The sequence below is a fragment of the Nipponia nippon genome, unplaced genomic scaffold, assembly GCF_047370975.1.
Source record: "Nipponia nippon isolate SJK-2023a ecotype South Korea unplaced genomic scaffold, ASM4737097v1 scaffold_7, whole genome shotgun sequence".
Lineage (NCBI taxonomy): Eukaryota > Metazoa > Chordata > Aves > Pelecaniformes > Threskiornithidae > Nipponia > Nipponia nippon.
Genome location: NW_028262391.1, coordinates 10,305,021 through 10,319,770, shown reverse-complemented (window position 1 = coordinate 10,319,770; position 14,750 = coordinate 10,305,021). Strand labels below are relative to the sequence as shown.

Below are 14,750 nucleotides of genomic sequence, written 5' to 3'. Positions count from 1 at the left end.
CTATTATAAAACTGTCTCCTGCTTGTCTGCTTTTCTCTTCTTACTCCTGCTTTTTTCCTCTTTCCAGCCATTTAAATTATGCCACTACTCCCATGGGCTCATGCCCAGCTGCTTTATCTACTGAAATCAGTGGTGAAATAGTTAACGAAGACCTTCAAGTGTCATTAATAGGCTGAGGGTTGACATTCTGATAAAACTAATAGGGCTCAAAGGGAGTTCACACATCATGAGTCACTGTTTCAGGCTGTCTGCAGGTTCAGGAAGTTAGCGCTTGGTTTTGTTCAGAGAGTTTACTTTGTGATCATAAGAGCTAGAAATTTGTGGAAAGCGTTTTTTCTTTTTTATCTTAATATTAATGTGTAACATACCCAGGAAGGGAGGGGTCAATGTGTCGGCAGGTATCTACATTTCTTCTGACACCTTCAATTATATTTAAATATTTGTACATACTTGAAACTTGTGTAGATCATTCTCTTATAGTCATCTTCTAAAACAGTGATTCAACAAGGAATACTGTATAGTTCTAAATATCCTAGGTTTATCTAGTAAGTCATTCACCATTCGGAATATGAAGAGGAACTGTTTTAAAGGTAAATAGTTTAGGATGGGAATTCTTTGAAAACAGAATGTGAGAAATACAGTAAGTACGAGACAGAGAGGTCTGATATAAGAAGCTGGTCAGTTCCCATCTTTCTGCAGAGAGTTCTTTGTATTATTCCTGTCTTACAGTCTGCCGTTTGAAATCAAACTATGTCTAAGATAGAGGTGGAGGTGTAAGGTTATATAGCCTGATAGATAGATAGATAATATAGAACTATGTATCTGTAGATGTAGAGCTGACTTTTTGGCAAGACATTGCCTGAAAACCTTTAATTTCCTGTTCTGATAGTCCAGTACACCATTACCGTAGTCTAGGTAAAACTGTGGTTTCTTGCGTTGATCTGATGAATAATGAAGAATCAATTAATTAAGAAATCTTCATCGGGGGGGGAAGAGAATGCAGCTAGGTGGTCCAAAAAAATTTTAAAAAAAGCCTTTGGCATGTCACAACCTTCCTTTGAAAAGCAAAGCTGTTTGTTTTTTTTTTTTTCAGTTGATGTGTCCAAATTGCTAAGCTCTTAAAAAGAGAAATATGTTCTGTGGAAGTTATGAAAGATCTACAGCATAACGTAGTTTTATTTTCTTTTCCTCTCTAAATGTGGCTACAAGTGGAATAAACTGCAATAGTATTCAAGGATGGAGGAAATAGTACTCTTATTGAAGCAGATGTGAATATTGCAAGCCACTTTGAATCTGGAGTCTGACAAATACTATAAAAACACAAGTAGAACTGGATCTCAAAATTGCCCTGACTCTTCATGTGCTAGACTTCAGCAACAGTACTGATTATTTTAGATGAAGGGCAGTCAGAGTACCTGAGAGGATTTCAGGATCAGTGTATGTCAGTCAGTTTCTCTACTCACCTTTATGCCTATGTATACACAAATTTGTAGTTGACAAGCATAATATTCCAGCTGGCTTAATAACTTTATTTTGGCTCTTGGGGGAAAAGAAATATGTTGCCTCTGTTAAAAGAATGTGACTGAGAAAGCTTGTTCAAACCTCCTACATGTTTGGCAGACTTTTGGGGCAAAATATTACTAGGCATGTTGGAAAAGGAGCGGAGTATAGATCATTTTCCAGAGATAGCTGACCAGCTTGAACTGTGCAGGCTGTATTCCAGGAACGCTAATGAATGGCTGCAATTGTGAACTGTCAACTACAGCAGCTAAACTGTTGAAAACCTGATGGTGCAGACCTCTTCACAGCATATATCTCTCCGCTCAGCTAAATCATGTATTTGTATAGTGTACTAACTGTTGATAAAACTGAGCTCTTGAGACCATGTTCATAATACAAGGACGAAACTGGGCATGGGCATTAATGTAACTTTGATAAGGGTTTCCTTAGGTATTACCCTAGATGCATATTTTGTTGTACTCCTAAAGAAAAAAGAAAATACTCTGCAAATATGTACCAGTAAGCAATACTTGAATTGCATTATTATTGAATGCTGTCCCTTTCTTCACTGTGCTCGTAAACTTACTAGAGATTTGAGCTCTACTGCAGCTGCAGACTTGAATGTTTTCAGCTCTCCTCCTGAAGGATTGTGTTTAAGTGTTTGTAGAAGCAGGTGAGAATGAAATATGGACAGGTGTGCCCCAGTCATGAATGCCTTCAGTTCCATGGCCAGAACTACAGCATTTGAAAACGAGTTGAGATAGGACTTCTGAGGTGAACATTACAGTTGATGATATCAAATGATGGTTAATGCAAACAAAACTCGTTAGCTGTGTTCACTTTTTGCTGTACTTTCTGTAACAAAAATTACACAAGGTAACTCCAACACCACACCAGTTTCTGGATTACTGAAAACCTATCCTGCCATGCATTCAGTTTTTGAGTGTTACAAGATACCTAAACAGAAAAGTGTGGTTGCTTATTTGACAGCGCTGTTTCCCAGTTTAAACATTCAAATGCCTTCATTAAGAAGGAGTCGATACATTCTTAAAATTAATGAGCTATAAGTGTTTCAGTTGAGATAGTTATTATCTCAAGGAGGAAAGGGGGAAAATACGTGAAAGAAATTCACAAAGTGAAATGGTTCAATCTGTTTTAAAGACTGTAGTGTACCAGCTCTGACATAAATGGTTCTCTGTACCTCATACTCCTAAGTATTCTGCTCAGCTGCTATGGGTTAATTTTTTTCTGCTCCCCTATAGAAGAGTGCAAGTGTTCCATAGTCAGCTTATTTCTGAATGCTGTCTTGTATGGTAGAAATAACAGCATATGTTTCATGGAAGCTTTTTTAAGCTTCTTGTTAAAAGCTGAATATTTAAGTATTTAGGTTTTTTGAGCAGGCAGGACTACCAAACTACTATCAAACTACTGAAGAGCTGAAATTTCTCTCAGGCTGTGCAGTTTTTACAGGAGGTGCTGATAATCTTTTATGACTTCAGGTGACACTATAGTAAAAAGGAATTGTTCCCTGTTACTGTACTGGATATTGGAATATTGGCCTGTTGCGTGTTGAGGCTATATATTAATTTTTCAGTTTTAAAGCTGATGATTAGCATCTTCTGTTGCTCATAGAAAATGCAAACCTTGTTTGTACTTTGTGTGTCGGCAAAGATTCCATAAGAAACTTCTGTGAGACTCCTCCTGCTAAAGTACAACTGGTTTAGTTCTGGTAGATAAATCTAGATTGTCAGCCACAGGTGTCTGCTTTTATTCCTATATTTGACAAAGTGTAAAGATAGGAGTATTTATAGTAACTGCTAAAGCTACTGTCTTCTGAGAAGGTTCTCCAGACATAAAAGGTCACTTGAAGTGCAGCGTAAGGTTGTATCTTCATTCCTCTTCTTGAAAATTCCTCTATCTTTAAACTTATGCTTTATAAATACAAATGTGTATTGAGTGCTAGTAAATTCTTTACATTATGGGATAATCTATTTTTAGTCATGAAGGGCAGGTGAGTTACTCAGCTTCATGAAGGACAGCTGGATGCTTGTCTGAATTTTTTTTTTGTCATGCAAAATAAAATTTTTCCAAAAGGTTTTTTCTCCCTTAGAAGCTAGGAGTAATGTATTTGTATCACAACAGCTTGCTTGAATGCTTTTAACCATGCAGAGAGAAGGTAGAAATATTAATTAGTACCATAGAGAGGTGTCAGCTGTCTATCACAATCGCAACTGGCATATTTGTCTAGTACTCATTAAAGATTACAAACTGAAATAAGGATCTATGTCAATAGCAGAAACCAGTCACAGAATCACAGACTGGTTGAGGTTGGAAGGGACCTTTGGAGGTCATCATCTCTAGCCCCCTGCTCAAGCAGGGCCACCCAGGGCCGGTTGCCCAGGACCATGTCCAGATGGCTTTTGAATATCTCCAAGGATGGAGACTCCACCACCTCCCTGGGCAGCCTGTGTCACTGTGTGCCCATTGCCTCTGGTCCTGTCGCTGGGCACCACTGGGAAGAGCCTGGCTCTGTCCTCTTTGTGCCCTCCCTGCAGGTGTTTATATACATTGATGAGGTCCCCCTGAGCCTGCTCATCTGCAGGCTGAGCACTCCCAGCTCTCTCAGCCTTTCCTCATAGGCGAGATGCTTTCTTGCCCCTTCATCATCCTTGTGGCCCTTTGCTGGACTCTCTCCAGTATGTCCCTGTCTCTCTTGTACTGGGGAGCCCAGCACTGGACACAGTCCTCCAGGTGTGGCCTCACCAGTGCTGGGCAGAGGGGAAGGATCCCCTCCCTCAACCTGCTGGCAATACTTGGCCTAGTGCGGCCCAGGATACCATTCACCTTCTTTGCAGCAAGGGCACAGTCCTGACCCTTTTTTTTCTGGGAAGGGATGAGTGTGGTATGTATGTGAGGGGGCAATGGAGAAGTGTAGAATGGATAAGAAATGAGATACTGGTTTCAGTGAAGTATCTGAAGACTTTGTATCTATCCAGAGCAAGTTGAACTTGTCTGGTTTATTGGATGATCCAAAATGAGGGTTAAAAAACCCCCCTTGCTTCTCTGTCAAGTTATTTCAGATATTTTTGTAGGGGTGTAGATGACAACTCCTGGGAATGTCTCCTATGTAGAACACTGTTCAGTGGGTGCAAGAACCATAAATACTTTGACCAACCCCACAAATGCCTTTTTAAAAATACTGTTTCTTTAAGCCAAATGGTAAGCTCTCATACTGACAGTGCTTTAGTTAGAACTTAGCTGAGTGCAGGTTGGCATGAAACTTGAAGAGTTGTAAAGAACTTGTAAATGGTGTGGAAAAGCAGACAAGTACATTTATAATACACTATGTAGTAAACCATGCCATACATGGTCTAGGTTCTAATATATTTTTTAAAAGTTAAGTGTTTCATTTAAAATGTTTGCTAATAGATGCTGTCTTGACCAATGTCACATAAGTAAGGACAGGTGGGATTTGGCTGAGTGTGCTTGAATCTGTTTTCTTCACTTGCTTTTTTCCCCACAGATATTGAAATATTTTGTTATCAATAAAATGGGAACCACTTGTATTTATAGATAACTGAAATATCTGAAACTGCTGTACTGCAACTTGGGTGGGGGGGAGGAATCTCATTTTTGGGCTGTTTTCTTTGAAGATGAATACTCAAGCCAGCTGTTCCACTATGCAAGGCCACTTTCACCAGTAATCACAAACAGCTTTCCCTTTCATCAATATGTTTGAGGAAATCTAGCTTTGTGGGCAGAGCAGTCAGTAGGAGCCTAATCCTCTACAATAACATGTTCATACATATTAATGAATGCCTTTTTCTTTACCAGCCAAGTTGTGTAAAAGTCAGTCTTTTTAAAAGTTTTGACATCTCTTCCAGATTTTTGTATGTATAATGCAATACTAGCAAATGTGGATCTTTTTAATTCAGAAACACGGAATTTATGTTGGTTTTTACTACCTCCTTTCATCTAGGGTATTAGGGTCTGCTTTTTAAATGCATTCCAAGCTTGCTCCCTTGAATGGGAGAGTTTGCAAAAGCATGATACGACATAGTGATGTTAACTGGCAAATTACAATAGCTGCTGAAGGACTCTGTCCCATGTGAGATGAAGTTCAAGATGTTTGTTGAGACCACATAAGTTATTTTCAAGAAGTCTTTTTTTTTTTTTTTTTTAAGCTTGTCTCAGTTCATCCAAACATGGATAATACTGATGGACCTTTCTGTGGCTTTTCTTGAAAGCTTCTTAATAGTGGCAAGAATCCCTGACTGGGGCAAGCAAAGACTTTCTGTATTGCCATTAAGTTTATCAACTTCTAATCTATAGTTGTTTCTCTTTGAGGATGTGATATACTGTGGGTTTTATTTTTCTTGAAGCTAAGGTGTGCATCATGTGAACTACATTGTCTTGTATTCTCCCTACAAGAACTGAAGCTTAACTTTACCCAGTGAGAACACAAGTCATTAATATGAGAAATCTTAACTTGTTATATGTTTTGATTTGAGAACAGAATCACTCAGATTAGTCCTTACTAGTCTGTACGATTATATAATTAAAATTCAGCCTGACTGGCAACCATGACTGCCTTCACAAAACAGCCTTGCTTTATTAGCACATGGTGGTTTAATAAGCATATCCATGATGATGCTGTCTGCAGGGAGGAAGAGCAGGAGAGCTTTGGTTACCTGGCTGGAACAGAAGTACTAGTCAGGAGTGAACTAAGAGTGCACTGAGTCCAGCTTTGGAAAGTGGGAAGATGGGATGTAGAGGATGGAAAAGATCAGCGAGTCCTGAACGACCTTAAAGCTGTTACGATTACAGGATTGCCTACTCTATGGGCCTCTTGAGGTTTGGGGACCAGTTTCTGGGGCCTGAGAGAGTTGGACCCTAGAGTTTTGAGTTGCAGCTGTTGAAATCAGAAAGAAGTAAGACGACATTTAGAAGGTGAGCACTTGCATTGTTCTTTCCACAATTAGTATCAAATAGTCATATCAGAATTTACCATTTGAACTCTTCAGCAAAGCTCCTTCAGAAATACTGAATGGTTATTACCTGGCGCAGTTACTGACTACTGTTACTCAGTTATGTCTTCAGGCAAAGTGCCACTGTTTTACTGATCCAAGGCTCTGTGAACAGGAAGCATGATGTCCTGTTGGCCTCATTAATTTTTGCCAATATAGGTAAACTTTAACTCTTTCTTTATAGAAGCTTGGACTCATGCTTTCAAAGACTAATAAAACCAAGGGAAATATTGTCTCATTTTTCATGTTTCGATGATCTACTGATTTAGTGTCTACCAGAGACTTGAAAGGCAGAAACTACAAAGTTATGTTAATCAGAGAAGGCTTTGAATTACTAGTAGTAAAACTTGGTAGACGTAAGTGAATAGCTAGGTGCAGCTCCACCTGAAACATGTAGGCTGATTAGCTTCTGTAAAGCCAACCTTTATGAAACACCTGTGCTAAAGAATGTTTTGTACTAGCTGTTCTCTGAAGTATCTAATAGAAGAAACTATCCTGATTTTACAACTAGGAACTTTGTATTTGCGGAAGACTTGTTGATACTAAATTATTGTAACCTGTTAAGTGAGTTTGAATTTAATACTGTGTCAAAACGCCTGTTGGTTTTTTAGACCAGGTTTTCACAGTCACTAGTCAAATCCTTTGGAGAAAAAAAAAAAAGAAAACTTGCTGCTACTTTATCAGATAGTAATAAAGCGTAGAAGTGAAGCTAGATCACCTTTTGTCTCGCAAATCAGTTATCACCTCAGGTCTGTCAGTTCAGTGGAGATATGAAATGGTATAGTGCATCTGCTCTAATTTGGTACAAGACTGTTAAAGGCTTTGAGTATGTTTTAAAATGCAGTGATGAGTCAAGTATAAAAGTGTTTCCTGCAACTATTCAGTGCTGGGGCAAGAGAAGAAATTGTTGGCATCTCTCCTGTGTATCTGAGGAGAATGGTGATTGTCCTCAGGCGAGGGCATGTGCTGATACCAGTGACTGCTCTTTGTTCAGGGTGGGCTGGAACGTTTGAGAAAAGCTTCCAACTGTTGCTCGCTAAATACTCAGATTATTTGCTACATCCCTCTGGTCTGACCATTATTAATGTTGATCTAGCCTGGTCTGTCTGTGCTGCATTCTCATTACCAGTTTTTGTAAAAGCGGTTTTATTCTTTTCCCTACCATTCATAGAGACTGAAAAATGTTACTGGTGTCTTTTTTAGAGAGCCAAGCCCCCAGAGCAGGGGAAAGCTAATGCCAGCATCTGAACAGAGCAAGCAAGTGGTCAGTGAAACACCTCTGCCGGACTCTCTTAGTCTGTGCACTTGAGACAGTCATCTCTCATTCACTTCTCCTTTGAGACTTCTAGTCAGTGCAGAAGATTATTTTCCAAAATCCTCTTTTGAGAGCAAGGCAGAGAAAGTATGGGCTACTGTTCTGATCTTTGCTGTGGAAAGGAAGATGCAACTCTGGTTCTAGAGCAAAGTCTAGTTCTTTCTCCTCTGATACTTGAAATCCAAACATCAGGAGTTTGAGATGCAGCTAGCTGAAATGGAGCTGGTGATCTTAGACTTTCCTGTCTTACTCCAGGTGATGTGTGCTTCTTTAGTTCTCTCAGTAAAGTTACCTGAAGGTGATTTTCATCGTTTCTGAAAGTGTTGGGAGGGAGTGTGTAGTTTGTTTGAAAGCAGCTGAAACTGAGTGCTGGCACTACTGGCACTGACTTGCTAATGACTGTGTGGTACATCTGGGTGTTCTTTCATCTCCTTCCTCTTGAATTCAATTACCAAACTGCTGTTAAACATGTTCTAGTTTGCTGATTTTTAGCACTTAAATTTGTCTATCATCTCTTGATTTTTTTTCCAGTGAAGATCAGATCCATGCAGTATGCTTTCTCTCCACTGTTACGATATTTTCATTTTAGAAGTAGCCTGTGAACCCCTTTAAAGTCCATCATGGTGGCTGAGAGCCACTGTCCCAAAAACGGTCATGCAGGCTGCTAATTGAGTCAGCCTTTCCTGTCACATGTAGCTAGAAAGCACCTAAAACTGAATGTAACAGCATCTAATTCTTGCTGGCTTTTCAGGGTATGTATTTCAAGTATAATGGCTTTAAGGCACTGTGTGAACAGAATGTATAATTAAACACAAATCTTAAGAGCTTTAATCTTGAGATTTTTTTTTTCCTTAATTCCACATTGACTTCCCCACATTTAGTCTTTGTCAATTCTCTCCTGCAAAGCTTTGTACTCCAGTTACTCTGTTTTGTTAGGTGGAGTCTTACAAAATAAAGCTGATTGTAAGTTGCAGTTGCTTTAAACAGAAGGTGTTATAAATAAAAAAAGCAAACTGTCTTTTAAAAGAGGGATGGAGGAGGAATTCTGTTACTAGCATAAACATAATCGCAAAATGCCATAAACTTTACTGCGTGTTTTCTATGATCAAGTGATTGCAAAACCCCTGGTTCAGATCCTAAATAAACCATGCAAAGCGTTTTAATTTGGAGATCAACTGTAACCAGTCTTCATTGCAGGTTGTAGCTAGCAACCTAGTTAAACACAGCCTTTAATTGGTGATCAGTAAGACATATAACTAAAAACTAACTTGGGTTTGAAATGCTTCTGTGTAGTAATACATCCATTTTTATAAACTTTAGAAACTAAGGAGGAATTAATTTGTTGTCCTTTAGTGCACATCACATTGGGCAATTGATGGCTCAACCTTCCTTTTTTTTTATTTTTGATGCCTTGATTCCTTATTGATCATCGTAGTAAAACTATGTCTGTATATGCTGATAGTTCTCTTAAGTAAGCTCAGACTGTGCTTACCATCAGGTCTCTTGATTGTTAAATAATAATTCTGATGTTGCGTAAAGGCTAAATACTTTTATTTGCTGACTTCATCTTTAGCCTATTTTTGAGTCACTTCTTTCTCAAAGCGTTAGTTCACTTTTGGCACTGTAGAAGTAATGTAGATGTACAAAGTAACATACTAGCATCTTTTCTTTGATAAATGTGGCTGAAGAACACATTTTTATTTACAGGCATATTGTCAGGCTCCTATAGTTTTCTGTGCAAAGGATGGGAAGCTAGAAGCTTGCTGTTGAATTCCCAGTCTTATTGATGCATCAATGACCTTACTTCTAAGACTAGGAACACAAGAATAATGGATGTTTTACTGATACTTTCTAATCTTAAACTTGGTGCTTCAGTATGAGCTTTGTCTGCAACGAAGAAGAATTTTGTTTTAGAATGGTCATTTCTCACTTTCCACCAAAAAAAGACATGAACTTTATGGTTGAACAGAAAGGCAGTTTGATTTCAAAGTATCAACTAGCCTCTTTCTTTACTTCTTTCTTTTCTATTTCATAGTTAAATTTGGTTGCTATAGGAGTTGATCCTATTCAAAGGCAGAACTTCTGATTTAAAGTTCTTGCTAGCGATGTCCTGAATTCTGAAAGATGGGCTGATGTGGAGACTTAAGGGCCTGAAATCTTTTGGAGCAATACTGGCTTGATCTCTTCTAGAATGGCAAGTATGGGAATCCCACCACTTCTGTAGGAAGTCTTTTCTGTTCCTTGCTGTTTGTGTGGAAAACAATTCTGACATGTAGTTTAAACTTTCTTTGCTGCAATTAAACCCCATAATGTTTGTGCTGTGCTTATACCTAACAGGTACAAGAACAAGTTTTCTTTTCCTTTGCAGCTGCTTCAAACTATGTGAAGCCTGTAACTGTCTCTTTCACCTCTTTTAAATGCTTAGTTTTCCTACTTAGTGATTCTGAGTACTGGAGGAAAAAAAATGGAATATGACATGTCTTCTAGTGGTCTTACATGGACTTTGGTAGGCTTATATCCTTCTGGAGAGTTGGTATCCAAAACTGGCCATAAAATCTAAGTTAAGGGCTCAGAAAGGCCAAATAAAACAAGGCTTTAGTTAGTATGTGTACATCCTGTGTAAGAGGAGTATTGCAAGTTTGACACCTTTGCAAGATTTTTATTTTTTTAACTTCTGTTTAGATTCTCTTCTGTGGAATTGCAGTCAGCTACTCATTCCATGTTTTGTACTTGTGCAGCTGATTATTGCTACCAGAGCATAATACTTCATGCTTATCCTTATTGAATTGCATCCTTTTTATTTCAGAACATTGCTCCAATTGGGCAAGATCTTCCTGAATTCTATTCCTGCTGTCCAGAGTGCTTGCAGATCATCTGCAGGTATAAAGATAGTCTGTACTCCACTGTCCAAGTCATGGATTAAAGTATCCCATAACACACTCGGAGGAGACCCCTGGAGAGCTCTGTTTGATGCATCCTTCCACTCTTCCACTGAACCATTGGAGAGCCACGTGTACAGAGTAGTTATCAATGGTGGACCCATTTTGTATAAGCTGTGTTCTTACTTACAAAAATGTCATGCAAGATGGCATTAAAAGCTCTACTAATTTTATAATGTGATCACATCTTCTGTGTTTTTTCTATATGAGGCCTGTTAATTTTTCTCAGAAGGAATTTTTGTCTTGACGTAAGCTTCTGAAAAGGCCATCCATCTTGGCTTGCTGCTGTCTAGGTAATAATAAATAGGTGGTTCTGCTTTGCTTTGGTTTTCCTCTGAGGCATTGAGCGTGGGTTGTCTGACCTGTTGTTTTCATGTTCTTCAAAGACAGGTGCTTAGGCCTTTTTAATCTTCTGGATCATTCCTGTTCTCAAAGTTAATGAAAATAATAGTCAGTGATATTGAGAGAGAGAACTGTCTGAGGTGGTCTAGTGTGATTTTTTTTTTTTTTTTTTATTTTGTCACCTTGGGGGAAAAAAAAAAGTGTGATATTCTTCAGGTGTTCCTCCTCTTGTTACCCTTAATTGCTGATATTGGCCTGCAGTTTGAAGATTGAAATGTAGCTTCAGCTATGTCATGAACAATGATGTTACTCTTCCTCCTTCAAAGGCAGTAGCTGGAAAAAAAGCATCTGTTCAGCAGCCTCTGTATGCCAAGCTGATACCCAGCACTTCCAAAGCCAGTATCATTATTTAAACTAAAAGGCACTTGTCTGTATACTTGAAAATTTGCCAGCTTTCATGGGGATGGTTTCTAGTGAAGCAGAGCTCTCTAGAATAAAGTTTGTATTTGACGTATGCTTGTCCTGATTAATGGCAGAGGGAGGATACTTTTTTGAATACGAGGTGAGACTTTGGATGTGGTTTAGACTTCCCTTTTAAAGGGACAACTTGAAGTTTCAAGTATTCAGAGAACGGAATAAATTCTCATCCTTTAGATCAAATTTCTGTTGAGTGAAAACTATTGTTAGAAACTGTAGCATCGGAGTGTGTTGTGGGTATTGATGTTTGAGAGCTTTTAAAGGAAATAAATATGGTATGTGTTGTAGGACTTTGTTCTAGAGACACGGAGGGATTTTTTACCAAGTGAGATACAGTTTGAATGTTTAAACGTGCTAAGCTAGTTGTCTGCCGTAGTCTCTGTGATTGGAATCAAGCCTCTCTGTCCTTGGGAATACCTGTTCTCCCCTCTCACCAGAGACGGAGGAAGAGAAGTACCTGGTGTACCTCCTGTGGAAGAGGAGGTGGCTCTTGTTCTCTGGTTCAGCGTCAGGGACATCCCCTTTCTGCCTGGCTGTTGGCTCCACTGTGCCATTCTGCCAGCAACTGGGACTGAGTCTTGACTTCTCGGACCTGGCCGTCTGCTGGGGAGGGGACCTGAGGCATCTGCTTTTCTGGTCCAGGCTGTCCCTACATTTAATTAAGGCAGTGTCAGAAGAACTTCTGGTGCTTCAGCTGTGACACAGCAGCAGAAGGCTAGATTATACTACTTCTGTACGCTGTTTTCTCAATCGTTTCTGCAAACTGAAAGGAGTTTTTTAGTAATTCTCTAACCTTTTACTGTTTGAGGTGGCTAAAAATAGATGCCTCAACAGTCTGAAAGTCAATCGTATTAGTTCAGACCTGCGCATTAGGCATCATTCATGTTACTTCTGTGGATTTTCTTTTCCTGTTTAGGTAGCTGCCCTCCCCCCCCAACATCTTGCTAAAATATAGCTATGGAGTAGAAAATGTTCTCTTAATTGTCTGAAGTAATGCAAAAGCAATTTCAACAGCAGGGGGTACAAATGAGAATTTAGCAAGGAAAACTTTTTCATACCTTTCCAGATACTTGCTTAAGAATAGTACAAGAATATATAGCATATAGGGTATCAGTATAAAAATAGACTGTATGAAATAACATGCCATGTGGTTATAAACCACAACTTCTTATACCTAACAATAGCAACAGGGTTTTATATGCTGCAAGTAAATTTATCTTGGAAGTTAAATGACTTTCTATTTACAGTCACTTTCTGAGGAAGAGACTTTTTACATACTCCTCACAGACAACTGAATTAGAAAGAAGAACTTGGGCCTTGTCCTTCCCTTCAACAAAGGAATGCTCTCTTAATCTGCAGATGCCAATTGCTTTCCATATGTTAAGTCCCTGTATCATTGAAATGTCCTTTAGCCATTGTGTTGCTCTTCCTATAATTAGTTGTATTTAGTTGTCACTCAAGTGTGCAATACTTCTTATGAAAACATAAGTAGTACCAACATAAGAGCATGATATTTATCAGCTTGATCAAGCTACCTTCTGTAGCAGGTTTTAAGCTAAATTCCAGACTCACATGGAATTTTTTTTTTTTTGAAGGGTAGAGTGGTGAAGGTGGGAGAAGGAGTGACAGACACTTCAAACAAGTGATTCCTGATCATTGCTGATGCACAAATGTCATTATCCTTGTGAGGGTTTTGGTATACACATGCCATGGGAATCAAATTACTTCAGATAGTGGTTTTTTATGATGCTGCTTCTGTGATTTTTCATTTTGTTCTATGAGCTCAACTATACAGTAATTGTACTTAAATGGAAATAATTAAATAACTTGAAGGCAGTTTTAAGAAATATTCTTGCCATAAACTTAGAAAAAGGATGGGCACCTGTGCTTCTAACATTGGTATAAACTTCTAATTTTAAAACTGACTTTAAAAAGAACTTGAACTAATACTAGCTGTTCTGAAGATTTTTCAGCTAAGCTGTTGCATTCATCTCTAGGGCTGATATAGCTATACTAACGTAAGGATGAACTGCAGTATTGATAAAAGGAGTTTCTAAGCTTAAGTATAATGCTCTGATACAGCTGCTAGCAGTAGAGAATTTTGACTTTGTGCTTCATCCCGTATCTTGTAAGCAATAAGTGTTCAGATGAGTGTTTGGAGAATTAAGGTCTTCAAATTACACTCTTGGTATAGTTGCTATCCACGGGGCAAATGTGCACTGAACGAGGAGGGTCGGGCTGTCCTAGGGGTTTGGCACTGGTGGTGGAATTTGTGCCGTAGTGTCTGGTTTTCAGCAAGGTTACCGGAGCCTGCGTGGAAGGCTTGTGAGACCCAGGGTGGTGGCTAGAGCACTCTGATTTACCACTTGGCAAAGCACCTCCGAACAGCGGCTGCCCTATTGCACATCAAGAAGGGGAAGCATGAGTTATAACAAAGTCAGTTATATTTTAGATACCACTCTTCAATTTTAACTTGATCTGGTTTTCAGTTGTAACTTAATCTATCGCAGTTTGAATGTGGCATATTTAGCTCTGACTTCTAGGTCCCCTTGGAGAACTCGTGTGTTTTGAATGTAAAGTAGGGTGCTAAGTAGAATAGAAATACTGGGTACCATTTGCAGAGACATTTTGTGAAATATGAAAAATGTGAAAGGTATCTTTTGAATTTAGGTATGTATAGCATCAGAGTGGTATACAGCTTACCTATACAAGATTGTGAGCATGACATGAGATGTTTCATTAATGGCTTTACAGTCATCTTTTTACAGTAGTAACTTGAAATAGCATGAAAATCCATAAGGCTCAAGGATTACTTTATCTTTTTGAATCAATATGTCCTTAATGGAAAACCATAGAAACAGTAAGGCCTTTCAGTCACTGAACTATTGTTTAAGCATTCTGTGAAGTCTGTAAACTTTTGGACATAAATTTAGCCTGTCTGGACAGCTAATTTACTTTGTAATGCAGGTTGAATAAGAGAGTCAGTATTTTTATTACGTACCCGTTTTCAATATGTCTGTTTGATTCTTGGATCTCATAGGAATCCGTCAACTGCGTTCTACCAAGCGTTCCATTTCAACAAGTTACGCGAGTCAAAGACCTTCTGGGATAGGTATGAATGCTTAAGTATGGAATGCATACGTGCTGAAG

At 38.8% G+C, this 14,750-nt stretch overlaps 1 protein-coding gene across 7 annotated transcripts in view; it reads left to right on the top strand.

The window, feature by feature from the left end:
* TSC22D2 (TSC22 domain family member 2) overlaps nt 1-14,750 on the top strand; it is a 31,201-nt gene that overhangs the window by 4,754 nt on the left and 11,697 nt on the right. For 2 of the 7 annotated variants that reach the window (XM_087740734.1, XM_087740733.1), the window contains exons 2-3: nt 10,649-10,722; nt 14,641-14,712. The exons of 1 other annotated variant lie outside the window; for it this stretch is intronic. In XM_087740734.1, coding sequence (XP_087596860.1) covers nt 10,649-10,722; nt 14,641-14,712 — 146 coding nt within the window. Of the gene's footprint in view, nt 1-9,877; nt 9,897-10,648; nt 10,723-14,640; nt 14,713-14,750 lie in introns of those variants that run through there. 4 more of the 7 variants (XM_009463805.2, XM_087740736.1, XM_087740735.1 and 1 more) reach the window with 3 other exon arrangements.